At 42.6% G+C, this 27834-nt stretch overlaps 1 protein-coding gene across 1 annotated transcript in view; it reads right to left on the bottom strand.

The window, feature by feature from the left end:
- Positions 1-20042, bottom strand: part of MYH15 (myosin heavy chain 15) — a 168509-nt gene extending 148467 nt beyond the window's left edge. The window contains 6 exon segments of the mRNA XM_067737164.1: positions 985-1153; positions 4055-4150; positions 4228-4291; positions 13378-13521; positions 15912-16018; positions 19844-20042. Coding sequence (XP_067593265.1) covers positions 985-1153; positions 4055-4150; positions 4228-4291; positions 13378-13521; positions 15912-16018; positions 19844-20042 — 779 coding nt within the window.
- Between the last annotated feature and the right edge of the window lie 7792 nt (positions 20043-27834).

Genomic DNA, 27834 nt, shown 5'->3' with positions numbered 1-27834 from the left:
CAAGGAGCCTTATCTGAAGGGACTGGGGAAGTGGGTTCTAGCTGTACCTGGAACAAGACTCAGCCTTAACTGAAAGGAAAGGGGAGATGAGATCTTCCAGGCCAGGTAGAGGCTAAATGAGGACTGGCTCTGGGGTGACACATCACTCCATTTCCTTGGCTCCTTGAGTGGGTGGCCAGCCTCTGCTGTCATTTTTCACACCCGATTCGTTTGTCATGCACAAATACTCCTATTTTTGGAAATTTGGACACAGTCCTCATACTGCTTAGCTGTGCCCTCTTGTGTCACTCCTCAGGACACTCTAAAGCTCTTCTTTGGCAGCCATGAATAGAGTTTAAAATTTTTAAATACCCCAAGAATGACAATTGGTGTCATAAACAAATGAACTGACAATACCCAATTTTCACCACCAGATGTCAGCCTTTATACACTAATCAATTTCAGCAGCCCACAGACGGAACAAAGTACATGAATTCATGATAAGCATGAATTTTCCATAGCAGCCCAGAGTCTTCAGATGGTTCTGAGTAAACAGAGATGCTCCAAAATATCTTGCAGTCGCTGCTGGCACTCACATTGGACCCTATGTGTCAGATACCCTGCACAGCATAGAAATGAGTGTCAAGAATGTTAGATTTGGCAGGGCTAGTCAAAGGAAGACCAAAACAAAAAAGAAAACAAAAACAACCTGTTCCAGGGTTATGTAGAGAGAAGGTGGGAAAGAGAGTACATGCTGCTTTCGTATCACCAACTGCACCCATGGCAAAAATAACTGTCCAGTTTGTAGAGCTTTCTCCTTTTGGAGAGAAGAGTTTGGAGTTGAAGACCATGTAGTCAAAACGCTGCTGGATTTATACCATACGTCATCTAAGCATAATGGGCTGTGGGGGATTCTTCCCCATCAATTTGCTCACCTGGATCTCCAATCTCATCCCACAGTCACTCCTGTGGGAGTACTGTTGTCCTCAGTGACAGATGCAATACCTTTGAAATCCAATCAGCTTGTCAATCTCCCCTTCCAATGACTTTCCATAGCACTCGAGATGTAAACTCTCATCATAACCTGCAAGGTGCTGCTCGGTCTGACCCAGCCTATCTGCCCGTACATTACCCCCTCCACCCCTCCATTCTGCCCCTGACGATGGCCATTGTTCTATTCCAAGAATAAACCAAATGCATTCCTGCGTCAGGGCCTTTGCACTCACTGTTACTTCCTCCTGGAAATTTCTTCCTAGAAATCTTTGCCTACTTGTCCCTTACTCATTTAGGTATCTGGAAAAACCTTGCCTTCTTCTTCCCCCCCACCCCCCTCGCCAAGAAGCTTTCAGGATCTTAGTTCCTTAGTTCCCTGACCAGGGATCAAACCCCGGGCCCCTGCAGTAGGAACATCAAGTCCTAACCACTGGACAGCCAGGGGATTCCCAAAACATTGCCTTCTTAGAGAGGTCTTATCTGACTCTTCTATCTAAAATATAACCTCCTGGGGAGTTCCCTGGTGGCCTAGTGGCTAGGATTCCAGGCTTTCACTGCCGTGTCGCCTGGGTTCAATCCCTGGCCAGGGAACCGAGATCCTACAAGCTGTGTGGTGCAGCCAAAAAAATAAAAATAAAATAAAATAAAATAGCAAAGGAAACATAAACAAGACGAAAAGACAACCCTCAGAATGGGAGAAGATATTTGCAAATGAAGCAACTGACAAAGGATTAATCTCCAAAATTTACAAGCAGCTCATGCAGCTCAATATCAAAAAAACAAACAACCCAATATAAAAATGGGCAGAAGACCTAAATAGATATTTCTCCAAAGAAGACATACAGATTGCCAGCAAACATATGAAAGAATGGTCAACATCACTAATCATTAGAGAAATGCAAATCAAAACCACAATGAGGTATCACCTCACACCAGTCAGAATGGCCATCATCAAAACATCTACAAACAGTAAATGCTGGAGAGGGTGTGGAGAAAAGGGAATCCTCTTGCACTGTTGGTGGGAATGTAAATTGATACAGTCACTATGGAGAACAGTGTGGAGGTTCCTTATAAAACTAAAAATAGAACTACCATATGACCCAGCAATCCCACTACTGGGCATATACTCTGAGAAATCCATAATTCAAAAAGAGTCATGTACGACAATGTTCACTGCATCTCTATTTACAATAGCCAGGATATGGAAGCAACCTAAGTGTCTATTGACAGATGAATGGATAAAGAAGATGTGGCACATATATGCAATGGAATATTACTCAGCCACAAAAAGAAATGAAATTGAGTTATTTGTAGTGAGGTGGGTGGACTTAGAGTCTGTTATACAGAGTGAAGTAAGTCAGAAAGAGAAAAACAAATACCGTATGCTAACACATATATATGAAATCTAAAAAAAAATTTTAAATGGTTCTAAAGAACCTAGGGGCAGGACAGGAATAAAGATTCAGACATAGAGAATGGACTTGAGGATACGGGGAAGGGGAAGGGGAAGCTGGGACGAAGTGAGAGAGTGGCATGAACATATATATACTACCAAATGTAAAATAGATAGCTAGTCGGAAGCAGCCGCATAGCACAGGGAGATCAGCTCGGTGCTTTGTGACCACCTAGTGGGGTGGGAGGGAGGGAGACGCAAGAGGGAAGAGATATGGGAACATATGTATATGTATAGCTGATTCACTTTGTTATAAAGCAGAAACTAACACACCATTGTAAAGCAATTATACTCCAATAAAGATGTTAAAAAAATAAAATAAAATAACATCATCCAAACCCCATTTCACTGCATCTCCTCACCCACTTTATTTTTCTCTATAGACCTACCATTCTCTGGAATTATATGTTTCTTTGTTTACTTGTTTGTTACCGTCTTCCATACTAGAATGTAAGCTCAGGGGGGCAGGGACCTGTGGGTCTTGTTTACTTCTCTACCCTCCATGCTTAAAAAGCAGTGTATACACAGCAGCCCCACAATAAATATTTGTTGAGTGAATACAGGAAATTCGTTCTCTTACCCTACAAGTTGCTTTTCCATTTCTGTTCATGGCACTTCTTTTATCCCAGTCAAATTACCAAACCTGGGAGTATTTTTGACTCAACACTTTCCCTCATTTCTACATTTTATCATTGCCTAGACTTTTCTATTCTTCCATGAGTCCATCCCCTTGCCCTCTATTCCCACAGACAGTGCCTTAGACAATTGTCTTGTCATCTCATCCTGGGACTATTGCAATCACTTCCCTCAGTATTTCTGCCTCCAGTCTATCCTGCCCATCACACCAGCCTAACTGCCACTGCCCTCAACAAATCACGACCTCCTATTACCCCATCCCGCCCCACAAAACACAGGAACACATACACATACACACACTCACACACACACATGCACACAACACCCTCCCAACTTCCTGAGTTCAGACCCCATCAGAATAAAATCTCTACTATTCCTCTATGAAAATCCTTTCCTCCAGTTCATCTGGTCTCTCTGTTCCCTGATCTTGCCTTACCTTTTCCTGACATTGTGTACACTGTTCCTCTTACCGGAAATACCCTCCACACATTACTCTGGTTACATCCCCTTCCCATTCTCCATATCCCAACCCAAGTCCTCCTTTCTTTACAAAACTCCCATTAACCACTAAACACTATGGTGATGTCTCCCACCTCTGGCCTCTTGTCTATAGCACCCACTTAAATGATTAGTGGTTTTAATCATTTAAGTCTTTAAAATTTTCTAGTGCTTTTTACACACACCCACACCCACACACACACACGCACAAGCATGTGTGCAGACATGCATACACACACATTCATTTACCTCTGCTGGGCATCCTACCCACCTCCAAATACTACCAAATTGAAACAAAGTGTTACCATTTACTCTCTACCCATGTAAAATTACAGAACACTGGTTCTATAACTGGTTCAATTTCTTAAGTTTTAGGATGAACAAACTGAGTCCTAAAGAGGCTAGGAGACATTAAACAGCACTTTTCCAGTTCCAGTAATCTGACTATTGTCTCTTGTTTTAGAATGAACTTCAGCTCCAGAATAATACACTTACCATGAAGTTCTTTTTTCCCAGACAGAATTTGATAGAATATATGGTAGTTCCTCTCTCCAGGCTGCTGGAAAACAACCCGGGATTTTTCAAGCAAATCTGCATGATGAGACATGAGTAAAGATTCAAACGTAGGTGTAGAAGAAAAGTAATTAGACAGTGCTATGGCTACTTACAGATGTCGATGTCTGCAGATGACAGCTTGCCTCTGGCACAAAAGTGCATCCCGATGAACTGGCCCTGGGTGGACACAGAACACAGTCTCCTATTGAAACATTCCAAGCAGTTGCAATGGCTTCATTACACACATCACTCCCAAAGTGACTACTTGCCCCAAAGTTAAAAAAATGCAACACGGGTCTGTGATGGCACCAATTAATGTCGAGAGGCAGCTGGAGTGTCATCAGGACGAGCAGTGGTCCTGGAGTCTAGCCTCAGACCTGCTCATTGCTGGCTGTGTCTTCTGTTTCTCTTCTTCTTATTATTTTTTTTATTGAAGTGCAGTTGATTTAAAATGTACTAGTTCAGGTATACAGCAAAGTGATTCAGTTATACATACATATGTGTGTGTGTGTGTGTGTGTGTGTGTGTGTGTGTGTGTATTCTTTTTCAGATTCTTTTCCATTACAGCTCACTACAAGACACTGAGTATAGTCCCCTGTGCTATACAGTAGGTCCCCATTCATTATCTATTTTATATATAGTTATGCGTATATATTAACCCCAAACTCCTAATTTATCCCCTCCTCCTTGGCTGTTCATTCTTGCGTGCATTATAGAATCTCTCTGGGCCTCAGTGTTCTTATCTAAAAGTGAGAAAAATAATATCTGCTTGGCGTATTATTCCATTTATTAAACAGACATTCGTTGAGCATCTGCTATGATCCAGAAAACCTGCTAGGCACTGGAGATACCACATTAGAAAAGTAGGTGTGTTCATGGCTCTTCTAGATTCTAGGTGTAAGCAGCTAATGTAACAGCTCTAATGTAGGAACATTTGGTGTGTTTTGAAATCAAAAGAAAAGGCAGTTGTGCAGGAGTGTAGCAAGTAAGAGAAAAGGGGGCAGAAAATGGAGACTGAGGCAGGCCTGTCAATGAAAAGCCATAAGATAGGATCTAGTGGGGCAGAGAGTCTGCCCAGAAGTGACAGAGCCCAGGTGCATCAAGACGCAGCCAAGGAGGCAGTCCAGGGGGTTAGAGCCCGCAGGACGAGGATGTTAGTACAGAGGGGAAGGCAGACTGGTAGACGTATACCCATGCAAGGAAGGAATCAGACCAGGACTGCAGCCAGGCAAGAGAAGGAGAGTGGCCAATACAAGGTGATTAAGCCATTAAGTTAAAAAATGGAGGGCTTCCCTGGTGGCACAGTGGTTGAGAGTCTGCCTGCCAATGCAGGGGACACGGGTTCGTGCCCCGGTCCGGGAAGATCCCACATGCCGCGGAGCGGCTGGGCCCGTGAGCCATGGCCGTTGAGCCTGCGCGTCTGGAGCCTGTGCTCCGCAACGGGAGAGGCCACAACAGTGAGAGGCCTGCGTACTGAAAAAAAAAAAAAAAAAAAAGCAGGCTACTGGGGGTCACACACACAAACATACACATGTATATATATACACACATACATACACATATGTGTACCTCTATGCATACGTACATTTACATATAAATATGTGTATTGTCAACTGAAAAAAATGCACAACCTAAAAGTTGAGAATTATGCTTATTCGGCGGACATTCTGAGGACTTAAGCCCAGAAGACAGCCTCTCAGGTAGCTCTGAGGGACTGCTCCGCAGAGGTAAGGGAGGTCTCTGGATATATAGGAGTTTTTGCAACAGAAACCAGGTAGTCAGAACATCAAAAGATTACTGCTAATTAAAGAAAATCAGACATCTCAAGTTAATGAGTTTAGTGCTTTTCGATGTATGGGAAGATGCAAGAGTCTGGCTCATTGAAATTGCCCCTTTGATATGCACCTTAACTATCTAGGGCCAATATCTTGCTTTTCTCCAACCTGAATCCCCTCAGGGTGCACAGTGGTGGGGTAGGGGGCGACTACAGTGGCTGATGGCTTGATGGCTGCAACATCCTTTTTTACTGATATGGCAGGTGACATTCTTTGTGCATAGTATACATACAGAGTATTAATCGAAAGAATTTAACCTGCATTTCTTGATTTTCTGAACCTTCTTTCCTTCTCCCTTCTTTCCTTCCTTCTTTCCATTCATCCATTTTGTTTACTTTGCTTTTCTACTTCTTTATTCCCTTCTATCCTTCCAACTTTTTTCTTGTTCTTTTTCAGTTGCTTTCTTTCCTTATTTACGTTTCTTTCTACTTACTGTTCTTTTCTTTCTTCCTTTTCTTTTACTCTCTTCCCTTTCCTTTATCTTCCTTTTTTCCCTCCCTCTCTTCCATCTTTCCTTTTGCACTCTCGGTTTTTTTCTTTTCAGCTTTCTTTCTTTCATATTTAAGCGGAAACTCCCTCCACATTCTAACAAATCCCCAATCTAGCAGTTGTTTTATTGCCCAGTATTAGTACCCACTATGCAGCCGGACATAGCAAGCAGATATAAGTGTAGTCAGGGCAGCTCTAAGGCTTTGGAGGGAAACCAGCCAAATCAGCAGGAGGCTGTTATGTAATTACGCCTAGAGTCAAACAGGAAGCCTTCTGCAAATGTCCTTGTAAATTATATCGTGGCTCCCTGCCACTCATTCTTGGCATAAAACGGATTAGTGAAGCTTGAGTTTGAAATCCAAATCCTTCTTCTATCATGGGACTGCTAGTTATCAAAAGCTACTTTAAAAAGTGCTTTCTCCCCGTGCCCCTCCAAAAAATCCTCAGTGAAAAATATGCAGGGGCAGGGGGGCCATAGGCAAGAGTAGAAACAATAATTGTAGTAAGTGAATTTGGAAGTGCTTCCTAAAATGACTTATTACAAGGAGTATAGGAAATTATGAAGGAGAAAGTATTTACAGATCTGTAAAATGTACTAAAATATAAAACATTATTAGAATTTGCTGAATGAGCTTCCCTACTGGGAGTATAAAGGAATTTGACACTATTAAGATAAATATTTTCTTCCTGAAATTGACCAAACCGCAGAAACTTCTCAAGCACATATTTCTATGTATTTTTAATTGTCTTAATGATGAAGCTGGCGGACTTCCTTGAGGAATCTAACAATATTATGAACATTAATCAATAACCTTCTTTGATGTTCTAAAAATTTTTTTGGATCTGTGTGCTCAGGCATGAGTTTTACCATTTGCTAAACACTAAAGACTCTGATATATTGCTCAATCATGTTACTTACAAAGCGAGAGGAGTTGTCATTTCTCAGGGTTTTGGCATTTCCAAATGCTTCCAAGACAGGATTCACTCATTTGATTTGATTTTGTAGAGTTCCCTGGGATACAGGTAAGAGAAATACAGCTGATGAAACTTTTCCCAGAATTCTGTAATATGGCAAGTCCTCCATACCCAGGTCAAACCTCATTCTTGTTTTGGTAACCAGTAGCCAAAAACTACTTCCAAATTTGGTGATGAAAGGTTATTTTGGAATGGTAACTCAAAAATAGATGGATGAGGGCTTCCCTGGTGGCACAGTGGTTGAGAGTCCGCCTACCGATGCAGGGGACACGGGTTCATGCCCCGGTCCGGGAAGATCCCACATGCCACGGAGCGGCTGGACCCATGAGCCATGGCCGCTGAGCCTGTGTGTCTGGAGCCTGTGCTCCGCAACGGGAGAGGCCATAGCAGTGAGAGGCCCGCGTACAGCAAAAAAAAAAAAAGATGGATGAAAGATTGACAATATATGATGCCCCATGACTATATGTGGGAGTTCATTTACTTGCAATGCTTCTCTTTTGGTTGACATTGGCCTGAGTAGGAAAAGAAAACTGGTATTTTACCAAAGTAAACAACAACAACAAATACCATAGCCTATTTCCAAACTTCATTCCATATATTCCCCCTCATTGCTAATCTGCCTCTCTTCCCATTCAATTCTCACACCTGGAAATTTATCCAAAAATAATACAGCAGGGCTTCCCTGGTGGCGCAGTGTTTGAGAGTCCACCTGTCGATGCAGGGGACACGGGTTCGTGCCCCGGTCCGGGAAGATCCCACATACCGCGGAGCGGCTAGGCCCGTGAGCCATGGCTGCTGAGCCTGTGCGTCCGGAGCCTGTGCTCCGCAACGGGAGAGGCCACAACAGTGAGAGGCCCACGTACCACAAAAAAACAAAACAAAACAAAACAAAAACAAAACAAACAAAAAATAATAATAATACAGCAGATGCGGCATTATTAAATTACATTTTTGCTTGCTATTATTCCTAAGTAACCTAGAGGTTCATACCAAGCAGTGACTTGAAATGGTATTATTGGTCTTGAATTTGAATCATATTGGCTCAGGCTGATGGGCCAAAGCAGGTCACCTACACTGAGAGAGTCCTAATGACCACTTAGCACCTAAACTGCAACATAGCTTTGTTTTTTTCCAGTCAGCCTCAAAGATACATTTTATGGGGGGCATTTTATAGTATGTGGTATTTAAGAATTTATAGATTTACAAATACTATATTCCTTCTATGTATTATGGGTCTACTGTCCTTTAAAGAAATAAAAGGGCTATATAAGCAAACTTTTTCACAGAACTTTTATGTATTATGTATTGTGTTATGTATTACCATAGGGCTCAATGGTTAGACCAAACAAACAAATGCACACAAAACAACCTAAAATGTACACACAAATGAAGTAATATCTAGTGAATAATAGAATCCAGTGATACCTAGAGAAATCGATCAAATTCAGGAATGTGGTGGTCGGAAAAGAAACTTTCCATGGTGTGGAAATTGGACTAGATTGCTATTTTGATACACTTCTTATCTTGCAAATACAGCAGGAAACATCTAGGATCATACGGAAAAAGCAAAGCAGCAATGCCAGACATAGATGAGAGGCTCCAACAGCTCAGTAACTCATTGATTTTGAGTTTTGCTCAGCATTATCTAATCTTATTTTACATACCAACTCTCATGGTCTAGGTATCCTCAGATTATTACCATCAACCTGTTAATGGAGCTAAACAAAGTAAGCTAAAGCAAAAATTACCAAGGATTAAAATAATTAGAGAAAGAGAGAAGGTAAAGTTTTCAGAACGTAGAATGTGATTGCAGTTGAGTGTACATCCATTGGGCATTTGGGATTTGGTCCAGAAGTTAGTGGTAAAGGAAGCAGAGTTCTTTCTATTGGTACGTATTTGAGGGATTCTGACAGCTCACAGCAGCTAAAGAAATACCACAAAGAAGATATTTCAATATTAAGAAATATCAAAAGTGGCCATTCAAAACATTGGTAAACCTAGTTTTGGGGGAAGGTGGTTTGGATCTTAAGTAGCTAATTCTCAGAGGGTCCAAGCAACAAAGATCAGGCCAGTAAATGCCCCTTGAAGCAGATCTGAAACAAATTATGTAATTTAATGTTTTCGGATTATTGGTTCAGAGTACTTGACGATCCTCCCAAGAGGCAAAGGAAAAATGGGGAAGATGACTTTTCTATAATTTTTTAATTGTTCTGTGGTGCGGTTTCCTCCTTTCTCCCCATAAGTGATCGGGGCAGAGCCTCCATGATTAGCAGATAGGGCCACCCACCTTTTCTGCCAAGATTTATAAACACTTACTGGCTTTTCTTCGGATTCACCCGTGGTTGCTATGGTGGCAAAGTACTGGATAATATGACACAGTTCAATGACACAGCTAACTGGTTGAGATTATAAATGCAATGAAAGGTAAATAATTTGAACCATATAAACTAAGGCAAGAGGGAAAGTTTTATAGAAAAGTGGAACTTAAGAGGGAACTTGAAGGAGATGCAGACATTTAGTTGTTTGGGAGAAGGAAAAGGACATCTCAGGCTGGAAAAACATCATGAGCAAAAATCTAGAGTAGGGAAAGATCAAAGACTTTATAAAAATAAGAAGCCTGTTCCTCATGGTCCTGTTAACAAAAAGCTGTAGAGTATCTTTGCTAATTAGAGATAGGTCTCCTCACCACCAACTATTCAAGAGATTGTCACATATGAAGGCTACCATCACATGGCCAGGTCCCTCGGAAGACAACCTACCAAACATTCTACCAGGAAGTTGAGCTTTAGATTTCCCTTTTACCTTTGATAATCAGCTAACTTTGTAATGTGGAGAGAACACAACGGTGAATTTATAGCCTCTCACCCAAAGCATCATAGGATCAAGGCCTGCCTTTATCTGCCTGAAACTCCAGAAAATAGTCTATCCTCTGCAAAGGGCTAAACTTTAACCACCCTTCTAGCTCTAAGATTCTGAGACCTATTATTTTTCTGGGGATGGCTGAAGTCAATGGACAGCCCAACACACGTGGCAGCATCCTCACTGCATAGAAAGAGCAAGAATTTGAGCATTTGACTGCTTCTAGAGTTCCAGCCTCTCCCCTCAACCACCAGGCTGACAGTTCACCTGGCCAGCCAATGCTCTGCCTATCAAAATTAACATACAATATGGTATCAGTGAAATCCTTTCCATCCTTCTTCTTCACTCCCTTTTCTTGTCCCTCTAAGCCTCACCATCTTTTAGTTCCCACTACTTAATGTACCTTGGCCTGCCCCATTCTGGTTGCTCACAACAGCAAGTTATCTATTCTGTGGTCATACCCACTGGACTTTCAGTCTTTCCGCCCAGTTAGCCAGACCAGAGAACTTTGAAAATGATTATTTGGACAGGGAGCTCTCTTCATCAAGAAAATGATTAAGACCAGCATGTGCACCGCAGGTTCCAAAGGATCTTCTAAAATGTGAGGCAGCCTAGCTGGCACCATATTTGGCTAATCACTGACTAAAGTGTTATGACAATTTCCTATCTTACTCTTGCCTAGAATGTATTCGGTACCTAAAGAACAACAATTCAAAGGCAGTGAATTTATGTTTCATAGCCAGTGAAATGTAGGTGTCTGCTTCGATTGAAACGCTCACTGCTAGCCAAAAAGAAAAAGCAAGGCAAACACTTCACGTGAAGAGTACAGACTGATTCTTTCGATCTACAAAAGAAAGGAAAATGTCAGATCATTCTTCTCTCAGAGCTGCCATGTATTGGCACGAACTTATTCAAAATTTCCTTGGTTACAGTTTGAAGTCAGACACAAGAAGGATTTGCTCTGTATACAGTTAGAAAAAATACCATTTCAATGGTACAAAGTAAAATAGATTTTCTCTTGACTCTATGTAGGCCAGCCATAAGATCATACAAATTCTATCACTCTCTCCTTGCTCCAAATACAAACGGTAAATGACGAATGGTTGACATATCGCTATTTTAAGACTTTTATTAAGCCTGGTGTAATAATAGCTACAGAATAACCTCTTTGTGCCAGACATTCTAGCAGGTACTTTTTGTAATAAAAGCTGACATCTACAGGGGGCTCACTCTGGGCCAGACACTGGGCTGAGCACTTTCAAGGCATTATCTCACTTAATTTGATATGCGAGCTAATCGTCCCCATAACCCTAGGAGGTAGGCCCTATTTTGCTCACGTTTTATCCAGAAGGAAGTGGAGGCTTCAAGTGATTAGGCAACTATAAAGGCCATGCTCCGCTCACAATGCCTACCTGCCTCTTAGTGACACGGAGAAAAAGGAGATCAGATATTTTTACCCTTCATTTTGTAGGGCAGCCACTTACTGTGAAGCATATCTTGAAAGGCATTATTGGCCACAGCGAAGATGTGAGGGGGAGCCTCTGATCGCCTCTTCCCTTTGTAGATGGCTGCCACTGCTCTGTGTTACTGGAAGCCACTTTTGAGGCTCACACAGGAGAGACCCGAATATATCTGACAGAAGATCAGAAAAGATTTCCAAAAACAGGTTAGGCATACTTCCAGATTTGTCAGCTCTTTCAATGTCAGGTAACATTTGCTCGAATATTTACTTATAAAGGAACTAAAAGAAAGAGAGCTTTTGGATTCTTGCACAGTAGGGACTTCTGATAGGAAGAGACAGAACCAGGTTAGAGTAACAAGGGGGCCTGGGATTACCTCTCCCCTCGGAGATCTGTCAACCACTAACTTGTCTGACACACACACACGCGCGCGCACACACACACACACACACACACACACACAACTTTGGAAGACAAGGAGGACGCTGACAGAAGCCTTGTTGATTTTGGTAACCCGCTCTCAGGCATTTGAGGCCCAAAGGGAATCTGTGCCTCAGCAAGATTAGGAACCTGATGCTTAAGGCACTGGGGTAATAGCTCATGTGGGTCACTCAAACTGTGGTGGCTGGACTGTGGCTCCCCAAAAGATATGTACACGTCTTAATCTCGAGAACCTGTGAATGGCATCTTATTTGGAAAAAGAATCTTTGCACGTGTAATTAAGGTAAGGACCTCAGGATGATATCTGGATGGGCCTTAAATCCAACAGCTAATCACCGTATAAGAGACACACAGAGGAGAAGGTGATGTGGAGATGGAGGCAAAGATTGGAGTGACACGGCCACAGGGAATATGCCAAAAGCTACTGGAAACCGGCACAGGTAAGGAATGATTCTCCCCTAGAGGTTCCAGAGGGAGTGTGACTGCTGAGCTTATTTGATCTTGGACTCCGGCCTCTAGAACTGTGACAGAATACGTTTCTATTGTTTTAAGCCACCCTGTTTGCGGTAATTTTGTTATAGCATCTTAGGGAAACAAAGACAGTCACACTGTAAAACAGAGTGCCCAGGAGCAAGCTGGCTGCATGGCAAGGCTGCTATAGCAATGGGTCCCAAATGCCATCATCTTTGCCTCATCTGCTCAGTGCAGCTCCTGCTGAATAGATTCTGAGTGAATTAAAGAAGCTGAGCAACCAATCATCACCTACTTAATGATGATGAAACAAAATTATTCCATTTATTGAGCACTAACTAGGTAACAGGCACTGAACTACATGCTTTACATTCTTTTATTTATCCTCCAAGCTACCATGGAGAGACAGACATTATTATCCCACTTTACAGATAAGGTGACTTCGAGCAGAAAACTACTAGTGAGAAACAGAGGTGGCATTTGGACACGGGTCTATCATGCTCCGAGCCTCATGCCTTTACTTTAGGATGAAAACCTGTGGGAAGGGATATGAATACTGACCAAATAAAACTGGGGAAACGCTAAGATAATGTCCCTTCCTAGTGGGCATTTCTCAAGGATTATTCTCATATGAGTATGCTTAAATTCAATATCTTTTTCACCCAAAAGAGGGCTGGGACATCGCCAATGTGATGCCAGCATTCTGTTTCAGTAGTGAAGCATATACACGTACATAGATCATCCAATGGTTATAGCGCCTCTTCAGGGCATGCAGCACAGATGCTTCATTGAGGTGAGTCAGCATTGCCACGTCTTCAATCATTTCAAACTCTGGGGGATTCATCTGCTGGATTTCGTCCTCCTTGACACTCAGACTCTGCAGAGAGGAGAAAAATGTAAGATATATTCCCCTATTTCTTCTATGCTCATTCATTATTGCCATGCATTGGGAAGAATTTTCAAGGAGTTAAGAAAAAGGTGCCTCATTAGAGGACGGAGCCAGAGGAAGTTAAACCAACCTGTTTTTCCCAAGAATTCCTCCGACTCATGTTCTCTCCTTGCCCGAAGATGAAGTTTTTTAAAAGTGGTTTTGTTGGGCTTCCCTGGTGGCGCAGTGGTTGAGAGTCCGCCTGCCAATGCAGGGGACACGGGTTCGTGCCCCGGTCCGGGAAGATCCCACATGCCGCGGAGCGGCTGCGCCTGTGAGCCATGGCCGCTGAGCCTCCGCGTCCGGAGCCTGTGCTCCGCAGTGGGAGAGGCCACAGCAGTGAGAGGCCCGCGTACCGAAAAAAAAAAAAAAAAAAGTGGTTTTGTTGAATCAAAATTTTCTAAATTGCAGTGCCCTGATCCTGTGGCTCCTCAGACTGAGATTGCCCCTGAGAGAACACACATTATATTGCTCATGATCTAGCCTGATCTAACCTCCCCTAGGCTCTGATTCTATTTTTCTCTCCTTTCGTTACCAACTTTAAGTATTACTCTCCACCCACTGGCTTTATTGCCTTTGTTAATGTTACAAAGACCAAAGGTGATTGGAAGTGTAGTCACTTCTAACATCAGGAGGAGGAAACCTGGAGCCAGGGAGACGCTGGCCCCAGAGTGGGGCTGGGGGGAATGGGACCTCCATTAGATGGTGAAAGGTCAAGCAGAACAAAGCCACCCACCTTTAGACTCCTCTTTCTATATCATTAACTTGTTGCTTTCATGTTCTTCTTCCTATGATTTCTTTCATCGTTGTAACCACATTATATTCACAGATCATCATAAATACTGTTAAAAAGACAGCAGTTTTAAAAAATGTGCTCAGAAGAACAAACTTCTCATCTGGAGGCCTAATAAAATTGAACTGGACACAATCAAGAAAGTGAAAAGACAACACACAGACTGGAAGAAAATAATTGAATCCCTTAGTTTCCTTATTTAAGACATTCTGAATTTTTCCCTTGCCTAAATATGTATATTCCTATTGATAAGGACCAAGTTCTGCCCTTAATTCCATTAATTAGTTATATAAAAATCTACCTAACTTGTGATTTTTTAAATGTACAGACACCATCAGAAGGCATATTAGGACATCATAAGTGGTAGTTTTTGAGTGGCCTCCAGAATTTTACAATTCAGATGGCAATGCTTTAGATCATAAATTGTCTAAATACAAAGATAAGGGCATGAAAAAGACAAACTTTCTTGATAATGATCGTACCTGTTTGTTTTAGGATGTGGCTTGTTATGGAGTCAGGAAGGGCAGAATTGGAAGGAGATTGGTGAATTGCATATGGGCAGGAAATGATCTGTAAAATCTATAATGGAGTGTTCATCCAAGTCAGGGCAGAAATAGGGCCCAATTCTCTGCCATGGAGCTGGCAGGCACGTGAGGTCAGTGATGCAAGGCAAAGGTTCTGAGAGTAGGCTGTCTGTACAATATTGCCCTGTTGCTCTGAATACCTTGGTGACAGGCAGAAGGGGTTGGGGACTGTTACAGTCTCACTACACATTCTCTCTATGACCTCTCACAGTCTAACTTATGCCCCAACACTGGACCTAAGCTTCTCTTTCAAAGGTCATAGGTGACCTCCTAATTCTGAAGTTCAAGGCTCTCTCCAAGCCCTAAATCTCTTTCTCTAGCGTTTGACATTACTGACCATTCTCCCATTTCTTGGTTCCTCTGACACTGTTCTATTTTTATTCAGATTATCCCACTCTTTCCTGATCCTACAAACATAGCTTGCTTCACAGTTCCTAAGGTCATTATTTACTCCAAGATGCACCTTTAAAAAAGAACTTGAGGGCTTCCCTGGTGGCGCAGTAGTTGACAGTCCGCCTGCCGATGCAGGGCACACGGGTTCCTGCCCCAGTCCGGGAAGATCCCACATGCCGCGGAGAGGCTGGGCCCGTGAACCATGGCCGCTGAGCCTGCGCGTCCGGAGCCTGTGCTCCGCAACGAGAGAGGTCACAACAGTGAGAGACCCGCATACCGCAAAAAAAAAAGAACTTGAAATACGATAGAAGAAGTGGAAAAAGTTGTGCATTCTAGAGTCAATGAGCTTTACCACTGGCAGCCGGTTTACTCTGATTCTTCAATGTCCGTCATTACATCTTTGATAGTTAAGTGGAGGAGCTTCTTAAAGATTAATGAGTTTTCTAAAGTGTATCAGTGGCATCTCCTACCCCAGGTTTTTAACAAAACAATTGGAGAAAGGACACACCTAATTATTAAATTAAATAGAGAACTTAGTCACCAATGGGCTGAAATAAAGATTTCTTTACCTTTCCATCTGTTGTCTCAACAATTATTCTGTCATCATCTCCACCCCCTTTAATCTCAGCCTCAACATAAGCATTCTTCACATCATGAATCCAGCATTTCTTCTTCCCTACAGAGGGGAAAAAAATGGATATTTAACTACAGTCCCTGTAGGAAACGTACATTGGACACTTTCATACTGATGGACATGGTCTCATTTCTGCTAAGTCTGCTTGTTGACCTGGCATCACCAATATAGGAAGTTGCAAAGTTAGATAAGATCATGAACGCTCACCCTGAAGATAAACCTACATAAGGACTGTTTAGGAGCAAGAAGCGTTTCAGCAAGTGGAGATTGGGAACATTTTGCTACCAGACGGTTACCTGCAAAGCCTTACCCACCTCTCCCAATCCCCACACTTACCTCCCACTCACAGCCCCAGGTGCTTGGTGGTTGGCCTGGTGCTCTCACCCTTCCCAGCTCCCTCCAAAAAACTTCCCTCAGAAAGGTCTGGTTACAGCTAAGTGAAAATTTAGGTTAGTGGCCATGTCTGTCCGTCAGGGTTTCTTTAGACCTTATTTTTAATTTTGGAATGAAAGCCTGCTAAGAGAATTATACGGTAGACTTGGAGGGGGGAGAATTGAGGAGAAAGAATATGGATGATTGCTGTCATAGAGCATAACTGAGTCATATTATTTTTCCCCATATATTGTTTTTCTCTCCCCCTGCCTCCTCAACCCCATGTCTCACGCCTTAGCAAAGCAGCCCTCTACAAAGCAATGAACCAATAAAAGGCTTTGGGTGACACGAGGCAGAATTCTTCTGAACGTCTGAGGCAGCTTCTCTTGGCCTCCTGGGATGCTTCTCAACTCCTCTCCCACCTGAGGCAGATCTCTAGGGAAGATGAATAAGAAAGAGTCTCTTAAAGGAAAGTGAGTCTTACCAGAAGCTCACAGAAATCCCCGTTCACAGCTCCTCAGGTAGATGGGGGGAGGGGGCAAGGAGAGCATTTGGCTGGAAGAGGGAAAACCTGTGCCTAGGGCTGTGGGATGCACAGGGGAGACCCTACTGCAGCCACAGCACTGGTAGGTAGTGCCAACTCCATCCCACCTCCCCAACACATGAATCACAAAAGCTAGCAAGCCTCACTGCTGCAGGATGGGCAGCCTCGCCAGACGCTCTCCCCAGAGGTGGACGATAGGACTTGAGGACTGAGTGTGGAAGAAGGAGGTGAAGCAGGGCAGCACGCACCCCTCTTCCATCACACTTGTCTCTGAAAAGAATTTCACTGCTCACTACTTTCCTGCCATCACCACCTACACTGTGCTCTCTTTCCCTTTCCCTGGTTACAACCAATTCACCACTCAAACTGCTGGGCAAGAGGATTTTTGTATTCCTATCTGATTGATTTTGCATTTGCTTCTACTTGTTGTTTGCATTTTAAATACTGGTTTTAATTGTATTGATCATTTTGGGGTTTTTTTGCAAAAGCTAATTTGGCTTTGTGTTATGTCTATGAAAACAAGCTTGTTTTTGAAAAGCGCCCATTTGCATACATTGTGTGTGCTTAAGGTACTGCATTTTAAACCAAGTGTTATTACTTGAAAGAAACATGGGTACCACCTGGCACAGATTTCCCTTTTGTCATTTTTATTTTTTTTAGAAAAAGAACCTGGGAAGAGAGATTAACAGACTTGTCCACAGTCACATAGCTAATTAGTGACAGTCATTAGAATAATGACACTAGAAATTAGATCATTTACCTCCTAAATCAGAGCTTTTCCACTAAAGCATTCTTCCTCTATATTATATGCTGAGCTTTTTTACCTCCAGTTTTTCTCTCAGAAATTATGTTCATCACCTGCCTCATGATTAGCTCTTTCTTTTATCACCTCTGGAAGCAGTGGGAGAGAAGAATTTTTGGAAGCACTTACCTACTTGAGACCGAGTCCCAGAGAAGGATCGTTCTGAAGATGAAGTAAATAAACTCAGTCAACTTTTAATTCCTTGAATTCTCATGAATAATTGCAAGGATGGAAACATAGACAGCAATGGCTTTGATTCAGGCCACCTGGATTTTAGGCCTGGCTTTGCTAGTAACAAGATACAAGGCAATGCCTCAACTCTTTGGGCCTTAGTTTTCTCATCTGCAAGCTCAGGAGGTTCATCTCTATGATTTCATAGTTTTAGATGACTAAATATATTTTCCAAAATAAAGGTAACATGTGTTTATTGCAAAAAAGCTTTACAAGTAGAGAAATGTGTGAAGAAAAACATTTTAAAATAATCTCCCATAATGGAACAACTCAGAGATAACCACTGTTATCTATCTGAAGCATTTTTTTCAAGTCTTTTTTTCTATGATATTAATCAAAATTGAAGGAATATTGTATCCAGTTTTGTAGTTATTTTAACTAGATGGTTTACTTGTTCTATAAAAATCACTTACATTTGCCTTGAAATGGTGTTTTGTTTCTATTTCTGAAAGCACACTTCCTCCCTGACACCCAGCAATTCTAGTTTTCTAGGTAGCATAGTAATGCATTGTGTTTATTTTTCACATTTATTGTCTTCTTTGATCCTCATGAAGGAAGGTAGGCAGAGAAAGCATATGTTCCCATTTGAAAGATAAGGAAACTGAGGCTCAGGAAGGTAAAGTGATGTGCTCTAATTAGCCAGAAAGCATCAAGAACAGGGAATTTGAACCCAAAACTACTTGCCAAATACTCTTATCACACAGCTTCCATTTGGCCTGAGTTCCAAAAAGCAGACTCCATTGTCTACTAGCCCAGGGGGATGAAAAACTTCTGCTGACTCTCCTCTTTGTGCTGTCAGTGCATTTCTATGAGGAAGGATTGTTTGACCAAAAAAAAAAGAAATTATGTGGATTGTTATAGTTTAAGGAATTGTTTACAGTGCTGACTCTACTAAATGTATCATCCAATTATCTCGAATGCTTTGGCATTTTGATTTTCTCTCTGGTACCACTAGGATCTTGTCCCTCATTATCTAACTATTTGTGATAAGCTTCTGCATGACCAGTTCTGACCTCAGGGATAGTTCTGTTATTGTATTTGATTTGACGGATTATAATTAGCTACTCTAAAATCCAATCACAGTAATGACATCCAATGACTGGAAACTGGGAACTGATCTAGGACTGGTCTATGATGGAAATAGAATGTGCTACCTAACTGGCTTGAATTATAATTGGTCATATTAAAGTCTAATGTTGACTAATTCGGAGTACTGGAACAACTCTCAGTCGGGGTTTATGCTGTGCTGTTGAATACTTTTTGGAATTGAGATATATAGGTGGCTTGATGCTGGATCACACTGTGAAACTGACTGTAAGTCTCCAATTAACCAAAATTCAGAAGATGGCCATGCAGCCCAGACAAGTAAAGAAAGAGGGGGGAAATGTAACATTTATTTAGAGATTTTAATGTAGTACTCAGCCTTTATCTTACGGGTAAATCCTCATTAACCTTTGTCCTTGCCTATAACTGCTAAGAAATTACTCAGCAGGGTGAGAAAATCCCCCAATTATCTTCTGTTTAGTGTTGGCTGAGTGACCCTCCTGACCTAGGAGACAGCCAGGGGGCAAAGTTCCAGCATCAGCAAATCCTGAAGAGGGCCCAGGACAACTTCTGTTTCTCCCACCTTCCTGGAGCCTTTTCCTTCATTCTTCCTAACAGTGCACCAACCCCCCTGCAGTCTCAGCCCCCTCGCTCTCCTCTGCTATTTACCCACATGAAGAGGCTTCTGAGAAAGACTTTATCTGGGGCCATACCGGGGTGCTCCTTGAAAAGAAAACCTCTTGTAGGGCCCAGTAAGCAGGGCTTGGGCCTGGGTTGCCTCCCAGGCCTCCTGATCTTCCTTGCAAACTTCCATCTTTACCCTCCACACCCTGAGCTCCTCAACTGCTCAGTGGTTCATGGAGACAGATTGCACCCCAAGCAAATAAGTTAGGCTCCAGAACTGATGGCTTCTCTCCACTGTTCAGACAGTTGCCGCCTGGAAGCAGTAAAATAAAGTGAAGCCAGCAGGCGCCACAAGTCTGGCCATCGAAGGCCGTGGCCTGGAGCAGAAGCAGCTCAGCCTCACTTCTTCTGAGATAGGCCGCGGCCTCGCCAAGCTCTGACAGGTCCATCCTCCTTAAAGGGATCCACCACATCAGGCTGAGGCCTAAACGTGAGCCGAAAGGATTCACTCTGCAGAAGACGTGTAGGAAGGAACCAGGGGAAAGGAGACATCAGGCACTGAAGTGAGAAACTAGTCACCACAGATGGACCAACGAGGGTTAAGTCTTCTTTTTCACTACCTCTCTGCTGTGTCTCAAGTATATGACAAAACTGTACACAAGGAATCTTACTCTAGCAGGATCAACTTATCCACTAGTCACAGAAGGCCCAGTGCCTAGAGTCCATGATGCTTTTAAGGGCCCACAAAACTATTTTAATTTCTTTTAAAAGCAGAAGAAAAATATGAATATAATCTTAATGATATACAATAATGAAACCAGCCTGGATTCTGTTAATTGATCTTTATACCAACACAGTTGTAAAATGCAATTTTTAATACTTTTTGTGAAGGAAGGGGCCCAGAAAGACAAAAGTGCCTACAGCCCATGAAAGTCATAATGCAACCTTAAAGAACAGAGCTCTGACCTGGGTGGGTGGTGGAATGGGGCAGACTGAGAAATGTCGAGCTGTGGACACCAGGGCCCTTGTAGGAGTGGAGGAAGGGCTTGCAGGTATCTAGGTGCATCCAGGTGGATGGAACATCGTAGGCAGATCATGGTGGCAAAGAGGGGAATGTTCAGCGTTAGAAAGTAAAGGAATAAAAAGGTGAGTACTGCAGCAGAGATGAGTGTCTAGAGCAGATGGTATATGAAACTGCTGGCAGACAGATCTTTAGGAAGCTGTCCTGGGGCAGCACATGCTGAAGGAGGGAAGCAGGCTGTGTGGTGAACGGAGTGAGTGGGTGTAAGGAGTTCATCAGCTCAAGCAAGGCAAGTTCCAGTCTTGGAGGAACTGAGTTCCTGGGCAAATTATCAGGGCTAAATTCATTGAGCATTCAGTCTGTACCAAACACTTTACTTATTTTATCTTTAATCTGCACACTTTACATTTGAAAATGAGAAGAAGAAATGAAATCTGGGCTATCACGATCCCAAATGAGAGGTCATTCTCTCCAATTGGACAGAAAAGGTCTTAGGCTTTTTCCTCTCCACTCAAGCTTGCACAGCAAGTCTTCTTAGCCCCATTTTATAGATGAGAAGGTAGAGAAGGACTTTCCAAGGTGGCTTAGCTCTGGGACCTCATGACTGAACAGCCCATTGTCTACCCTGTCCGGAATGAACTGCAATCGCTTTGTATTTCATACGTGGGTGGAAATTAACAAGTCTAATCATGTATTTTACTGCACTTAATCTATTCTTTGCTTCGTGGTGACTTGGGTGCATCCATGACAGCACCTCTGGGATCTAAGGAGTGCGGTTTAAAGCAAAGACTGATGGTCCAGGACAAGAGCTAATTTTATCTCTGCCAGAAAATAAGCACGTGACTTGTAGGAAATCACTTAATCTCTCTAGGTTCAGTTTCCCTCCCTACACAATGCAAGTCCCTGTAATCTATAGGGACATTTTTCAAGATAGAGAGAAGAAAAGTACTCATGAGAAGCACGTGAGCCAAAGCCCAGAGATGGGAAACGGAGTGACATTGCCCAGGAGAAAAAGATAAAATTGACCTTTCTGCAGGTGAGCAGTCAGATTTAGGATTTGTAATAATAATACTTCATAAGTATTTGAATAGTTAACATGGAGCTCGATGAAGAAAAGCTCTGAAAGTTAGGCAGAGAAACTTTGGAACAGACTATAGGAAACATCATAGACTCTGGGCAAGGACACGAGGGGAAGCAGTATTTTAGGAAAATGGCTCTGGCAGCATATTCAGGGTGAATTGGAACGGGGAGAAACCATAGTCAGGGAGACAAGTTGTGAGTCTGTATTTGTGAGAGAATTAAACCTTCTCCTCCTCTCACTACGTGTGACTTCCTGGTGACTTGTTCAATAGACAGTAGAGCTCAGGAAGTGTACTTTGATATGGAAGATATCCATAAGTTTGTGTGTGGGTGTGTGTGTGCGTGTGTACACATTTCCTGGAAAGATACCTAAGAAACGGGTATGTCTCTGGGGAACAGGATATGGGTGGGAGAAGGAGACAGTTACCCTACACTCTTTACAATTCTGGTCTGTTTCAATTTGTGGCATGTGCATGTACTTTCATATATAACAGATTTTTTAAAGTAGTTCTTATTATAACATCCAAGGATAAAGAGCTCACATCAAAATACAGAGCACACAGCTGTGTAAATCTCTTTCCTAGTCTGCACCACTTAGCATAATTAAAGGTGTAGAAAGCAGCCCTGGATAGGAGGAAACTGCATTGCCAGGAGTATAACTGTTTGGAGGTAGGTAACTGAGGCCAAGAGGATGACCTACATTAGTACCTTTGAAGTAACTACAAAGTGCAGATTACATGTATCCATTATTCACAGGGTACTTAGGCAACATTGCTCTCAGAAAGTTAGCCTCAGACAGAGGCCTTAGATACTTATGCATGTTCGTGGTACAGCCAAACAACTATTACAGTTCTGTTCTAGCACTCACTTTTTCACTCTCTCAGGGACTGAGTAAATAAGTATATAAACCACCATGCTTCCATTTACATTGACATGATAACAATTTCCAGAGTTAAATGTGTCTTGGTTACCTAGTAAAGACAAGGAGTGGGAAAGCCTTATGTGAAAGGGAGAGTTGACATGTGAACTTTTCACCTTGGCCTGGAAAGGCTCATACTGGTCAGAACCTAGCTGCCCTTGATAGGCGATAAGTTAACTGTCATGTGAGAAGTGACGCCAGTGTGGGCGACTGGCCATTCCAGGTGTCTGGGGACTGAAGCATTTCCCAGGACTTGGGACTTTCAGTGCTCAAATCAGGAAAGTCCCATACAAGCTGGAACAATTTGGTTACCCTCCTTTTAAGTCTAGAGCATTTAGTTATTTTTAAGAATAAAATCTCTAGTTTGGAAATTAGCTATTTTTATGCTGGTTGTATTTTCTGTGGTTCTCTCTCTCTCTCTCCAGGTATTTCGTCAATAGCTTTTTGAAAATGTCCATTTATTCTCTCATCCAACATGTACAAATTGCCCACCTACAACTGCCCACACTAGGCTTGGGGGCTACAGTAATGGGCAGGATAAATATGCTCTTTTCTCTCTTAGAGTAATAGACTGGGACTGGGTTGGACAGGGTCGGGAGAGGGAGTTCCTTCTGTCATGAATTACAGCTACACTTTAGGCAAATTTGAAGAGAAAAATCTTCATGCCCCCCCCCCCCCACCCGGGGAGGAATGGTGCTGGTCATGCAGCAGAGGTCAGAATGAGGGAGCCCAGGGGACGGTGGAAGCCAGGGGAAGAGGTGAGTTTGTACAGCTGTGACGCCCAGCTCACCACTCAGCTGAAACCTTAGGAGGGGTGATGATTTTCTTGACACGAGAGGCCTTTTCCTCACACTGTTCTTTCACAGGCTCCTTCTCGCCCCCAGCATCCTCTGCCTGCCTCTTCAATGGAAGGGTTCCCATCTTTGGAAATGAACGCTGCGAGTCATTTCCAATTTCTCCTTTTCTCTCATGCCCACATTCAATTGATCACCAAGTTCTCTTGATTCTATAATTCTCAGGTTCTTAGCCACCTTTAGCAGACACGGTTTGGAGTGTCCACTGAGCCCACACACTTCTCTGAGAAGTGCCTGCCTTCATACACAGAAAAGGAACCACAAACTGTCATGTCTGTAAGGTGACACTGATCACTGGCCCAGCTGATTACACCAAGTCTGAGTACCCAATCCAATCAGGGACAATCACGGTGTCTTTTCCTGGAAGACAGATTTGAGACTTAGATGCCACTCTCATTCTGGGTCTTTTGCTTGAACTGAGTGGTGCAGGCTTGGGGGTTGAGGTGGGCATTGTGGTGTGGTCACGTGGTGCCACATGCATGGTAATCAGCAGAAGCATCAACAGAGAGGGAATCATAAGAATGAGGAGAAGCAGCCATAAAGAGATGAGGAAAGAGAGAGAAAAAGAGATTGCTTGCCTGTGTTCCAAATAGCTTTCCCGGTTACAGACCTCTTGAGACCTAGATTCAATTCCTGCCTTTGGCTTTCAAAAAATCTTTCAATAACCTTCCAATAAATCCCTATTCCTTTCCCCTAAACTCAGCTTTAAATGGTCTTAAGTGAGTTTCTGGTTTTTCCATCAACATATCCTTAACGAAGACGTTATGTCCCAGTCTCTGTACTAATACAGGTTCTTATTTCATCTCCTAAGATGTTGTGAAGATTATATATAAATAAAAGTCAGCACAGTGTCTGGTGCATTGTAAAACTTCAATCAATGTTAACTACTCTTATTACTATTCACAAGCATTTGTTCAGGCTTTGAATGCTAACTTGATTAGTGAATCTGAAATGTGTAAAACTGTAATAGAGGACAATACCTTGGAGAAGTAGGGAGGGGAGATGGAAATTCACAAAGTGGCAGTTGTAGTTGGGTGGATGCAGGTGAAACAACGGGATCATTTACTTGGGCAGTGCTCTATCCTGGGAGGTCACGTTGACTCTAGTCCTCTCACTGATGACCACACTGAATCCATCACAGGGCAATCTTACCTTTTTCAATCAGGGCCAGACAATACATTTCTGGAGGGAGGAGACACAGAGAGTGTCTCCTTTGAAATCCTCACCACCTTGGCATTTTAGTGCTTTTACTGTAAGCAGAAATTCAATCGAAGCCTATTAAGTAAATTGTTAAAAGAGTTAAAGTCTTTTCACGTTAGCAACCTCAACAGTTTTCAAGTTGGTTTCCTCATAATTGATTAGATTCAATTGAGTTCTTCATCAAGTTAGGTTATTATGCATGTTTACTTTCAAGGGCTTCCACTGCTCGGAAACCGTGATGCAAGTAATAAGAAGAAATAGTAATATTCCTCTGAGTAAACAAACACTAAGAATCTCTTGACAAAGCCTCTTCCATTATTAAAATTGGAGACAAAGTGCCTGAAAACGAGAATGGATTTATCCAGATGTCAACAGAGGAAGGGGAGAATTATCAAGCACTTAAATGATTCCCTAAAAGCTGGAACGTGTGTCTCAAGGCAGAAGTGAAATACTTTTACTTACAAGGCCCAGTGAATGCCACAAACCTGGGGAAATGCTGCAAGATGCTCTTAATTAGTGGCATGACTGGGGAGACAAGCGATGCCGAGATCTAATATTCATGCTGCTGGGATAATCTGTTACGTGCTTCAACTCAGCAAGATTTACTCAGTAGAAAATTGCTAATCACTTCATCTTTTTGCATAAATCCACCCCCCCTTAACCAGCTATAATACCTACATTTTATTTATTTATATGCTGATTAGCTTTCTAAAAAAATCAGGGACTTTAAGCAAGTTTACCTCCTTAGGAGAGAAATGTTAAAATATCGAGTTGAATTGAATTACAAATCAAGCAGATCGCAGAAATCATTGATTCTTTGGAGCACTCGTTTCAAAGGGTGATGATGATTATGACCCCACGTCTCCAGGCAATCCAGTGCACACTCGCCACTCTGCCCCCCTCCTCCTGGTCTCTCCCCAGCCCACCACCTCCATCACGCCACAGAAACTCTTCTTTCTAATGATCTAAAGACAAATCCTAATGGTGCTTTTTGGTCTCTAATCCTACTCCCTGGTTCTGGGATACCTTCCTCTTTCTGTTCTCTTCCCCTGTGTCCATTGACTAATCAAAGACCCATCCCCAACCAACATAGTGCTTATCAGTGACATTCCCCTTGAGCTCCCTCCTTCCACTGGTGCCCCTCTCCCAGCTTCTGGGGCCCCTTCTATCCTGTCCAACACCACCTTGCCACCTTGTCCTACTCCTTCCTGTCTCCCCACCTTGGATCAAAACTCTGATTCTCTGTACTCAGCTATTTGCTATTTACCCAAAGAAAAAATTCTGATTAAATTCTGTCATGCATTCATTTTTGAGTACGCCCTCTTAGGCTCTGTGGGTTAAAGGAGCAATAAGACCTCAAGAAGTTCCCATCCTATCTGGGGCTGGGCTACAGAGATGTGTATCAGCTCTTAGAAGCTCAAATGAGAACTGCTAGGATAGAGCTGTACACAGGGTGATACAGGTCATGGAGGCATGACTCTCTCACTTATAATTGTATTTTAAAAATAAAAGTTTGCACTCAAAGGAAAGAATCTCATATGCCCCTGAAATGATACCTGTGGATTCAGTAGCAACGCTATTTTATAAGTGCAAATAGTAGTTACCATTTCTGAGGATTTATTGTACACCAGGCACTGGGTTACGTGCTTTACATATATTAACTCTTTTAAATCTCACAGCAGTTCTATGAGGGACATATAAATAACCCACATTTTATAAAGATGCACACTTGGAGAGGTAGCAAGTGATGTCTCTGGTTTGGAAACGGGATACATGAGAATCATCCTTGATTCCTATTTCTCCCTTCACCTTCATATCCAATCATTTGCCAAACTCTGCTGACTCATTATCTAAATATTGATCAGAACCATCTGTATTTTTCTATTTCCCCTCCAGCACCTTGATCAAGGCCATTATCATTTCTCTCTTGGCTTATGACTTTACTCTCTGAATTGGTCTCTTGACAGTAGCCAATCCAGAGTGAAGCTGCATATACAGAAACACAATCATATTACTATCTTATTTAAAACCTTTCCATGTTTGTTACTAGAGATAAAGTCCAAAATGTTAACAGGGCCTGCAGAGCCCTCCACCCGCTGGCCCGCCCATCGTCCCCATCCTGTCTCCCTTACTCTCATTGCAGACTTGACCTGGCTGGTGCATTCCTGGTGAGCACCAAGAGTGTCTCTGACCTCTGGGCATTCACACATGAGGTGAATTCTGGCTGGAACCTTCAGTCTTGCCCCTCTCCCTCTGGCTAGTTCCTCTTTACCCTTTGGGTCTCCATTAAGCAACCTTTCTACAGGAACATGTTCTCTACGCTGTGTCCCTCTTAGATATGTTCTTAGATCCCTTTACTACGTGTATCATGGTAATCTTCATTCTATATTGTTACTATTATTTAATTGTCTAGCTTCTTAACTAAATGTAAGCTATCTTAGGGCAGGGACTAGGTCTGCTCCATTCAGAGCAGACTCCAGTCATTTGCACGGAGTAGGGCCTTAATAAACGCTTAGGGAATGAACCAACAAGCAAATTAGACCCACCAGTCTGACTCCTCAGTTCACGCTCCTAAGTGTGATGCTGTACAGCATCCTGGCTGAACTCCAGCTTAAGGAGGGATCATGTTAGTGGTTAGAAAAGCATCACTACCCCATTCTCTACTTTGGATGAGAAATGAAAATCTAGGTCTATGGTTAAAAGGAGTATGATGAAGATAAAAGTCAACTGGTTGATTATATCAAGAAAACTGAACTTGCAGGGAAAGGTTTAAATAAGTAGCTTATTTTTTAAAGAAAAGTATTTGTTAAGAAATCTGTATTTTATTATTCCAAAATTTTTGAATCCATGGACTTCTAGAACTAAAAGTTATTTATTATTAGCTATCTTAATGCTCCATAATTTATAGGTGAGCATAAAAGGTACCAGCAAAGGGCTTCCCTGGTGGTGCAGTGGTTGAGAGTCCGCCTGCCGATGCAGGGGACACGGGTTCGTGTCCCGGTCTGGGAAGATCCCACATGCCGCGGAGCGGCTGGGCCCATGAGCCATGGCCACTGAGCCTGCGCGTCCGGAGCCTGTGCTCCGCAACGGGAGAGGCCACGACAGTGAGAGGCCCACGTACCGCAAAAAAAAAAAAAAGAAAAGGTACCAGCAAATAAACAATTGTC

This window comes from Pseudorca crassidens, chromosome 5 (genome assembly GCF_039906515.1).
Source record: "Pseudorca crassidens isolate mPseCra1 chromosome 5, mPseCra1.hap1, whole genome shotgun sequence".
In the NCBI taxonomy this organism is placed as follows: Eukaryota; Metazoa; Chordata; class Mammalia; order Artiodactyla; family Delphinidae; genus Pseudorca; species Pseudorca crassidens.
Note: the sequence above shows the minus strand (reverse complement) of the source record. Positions and strands in the feature narration are given on the sequence as shown.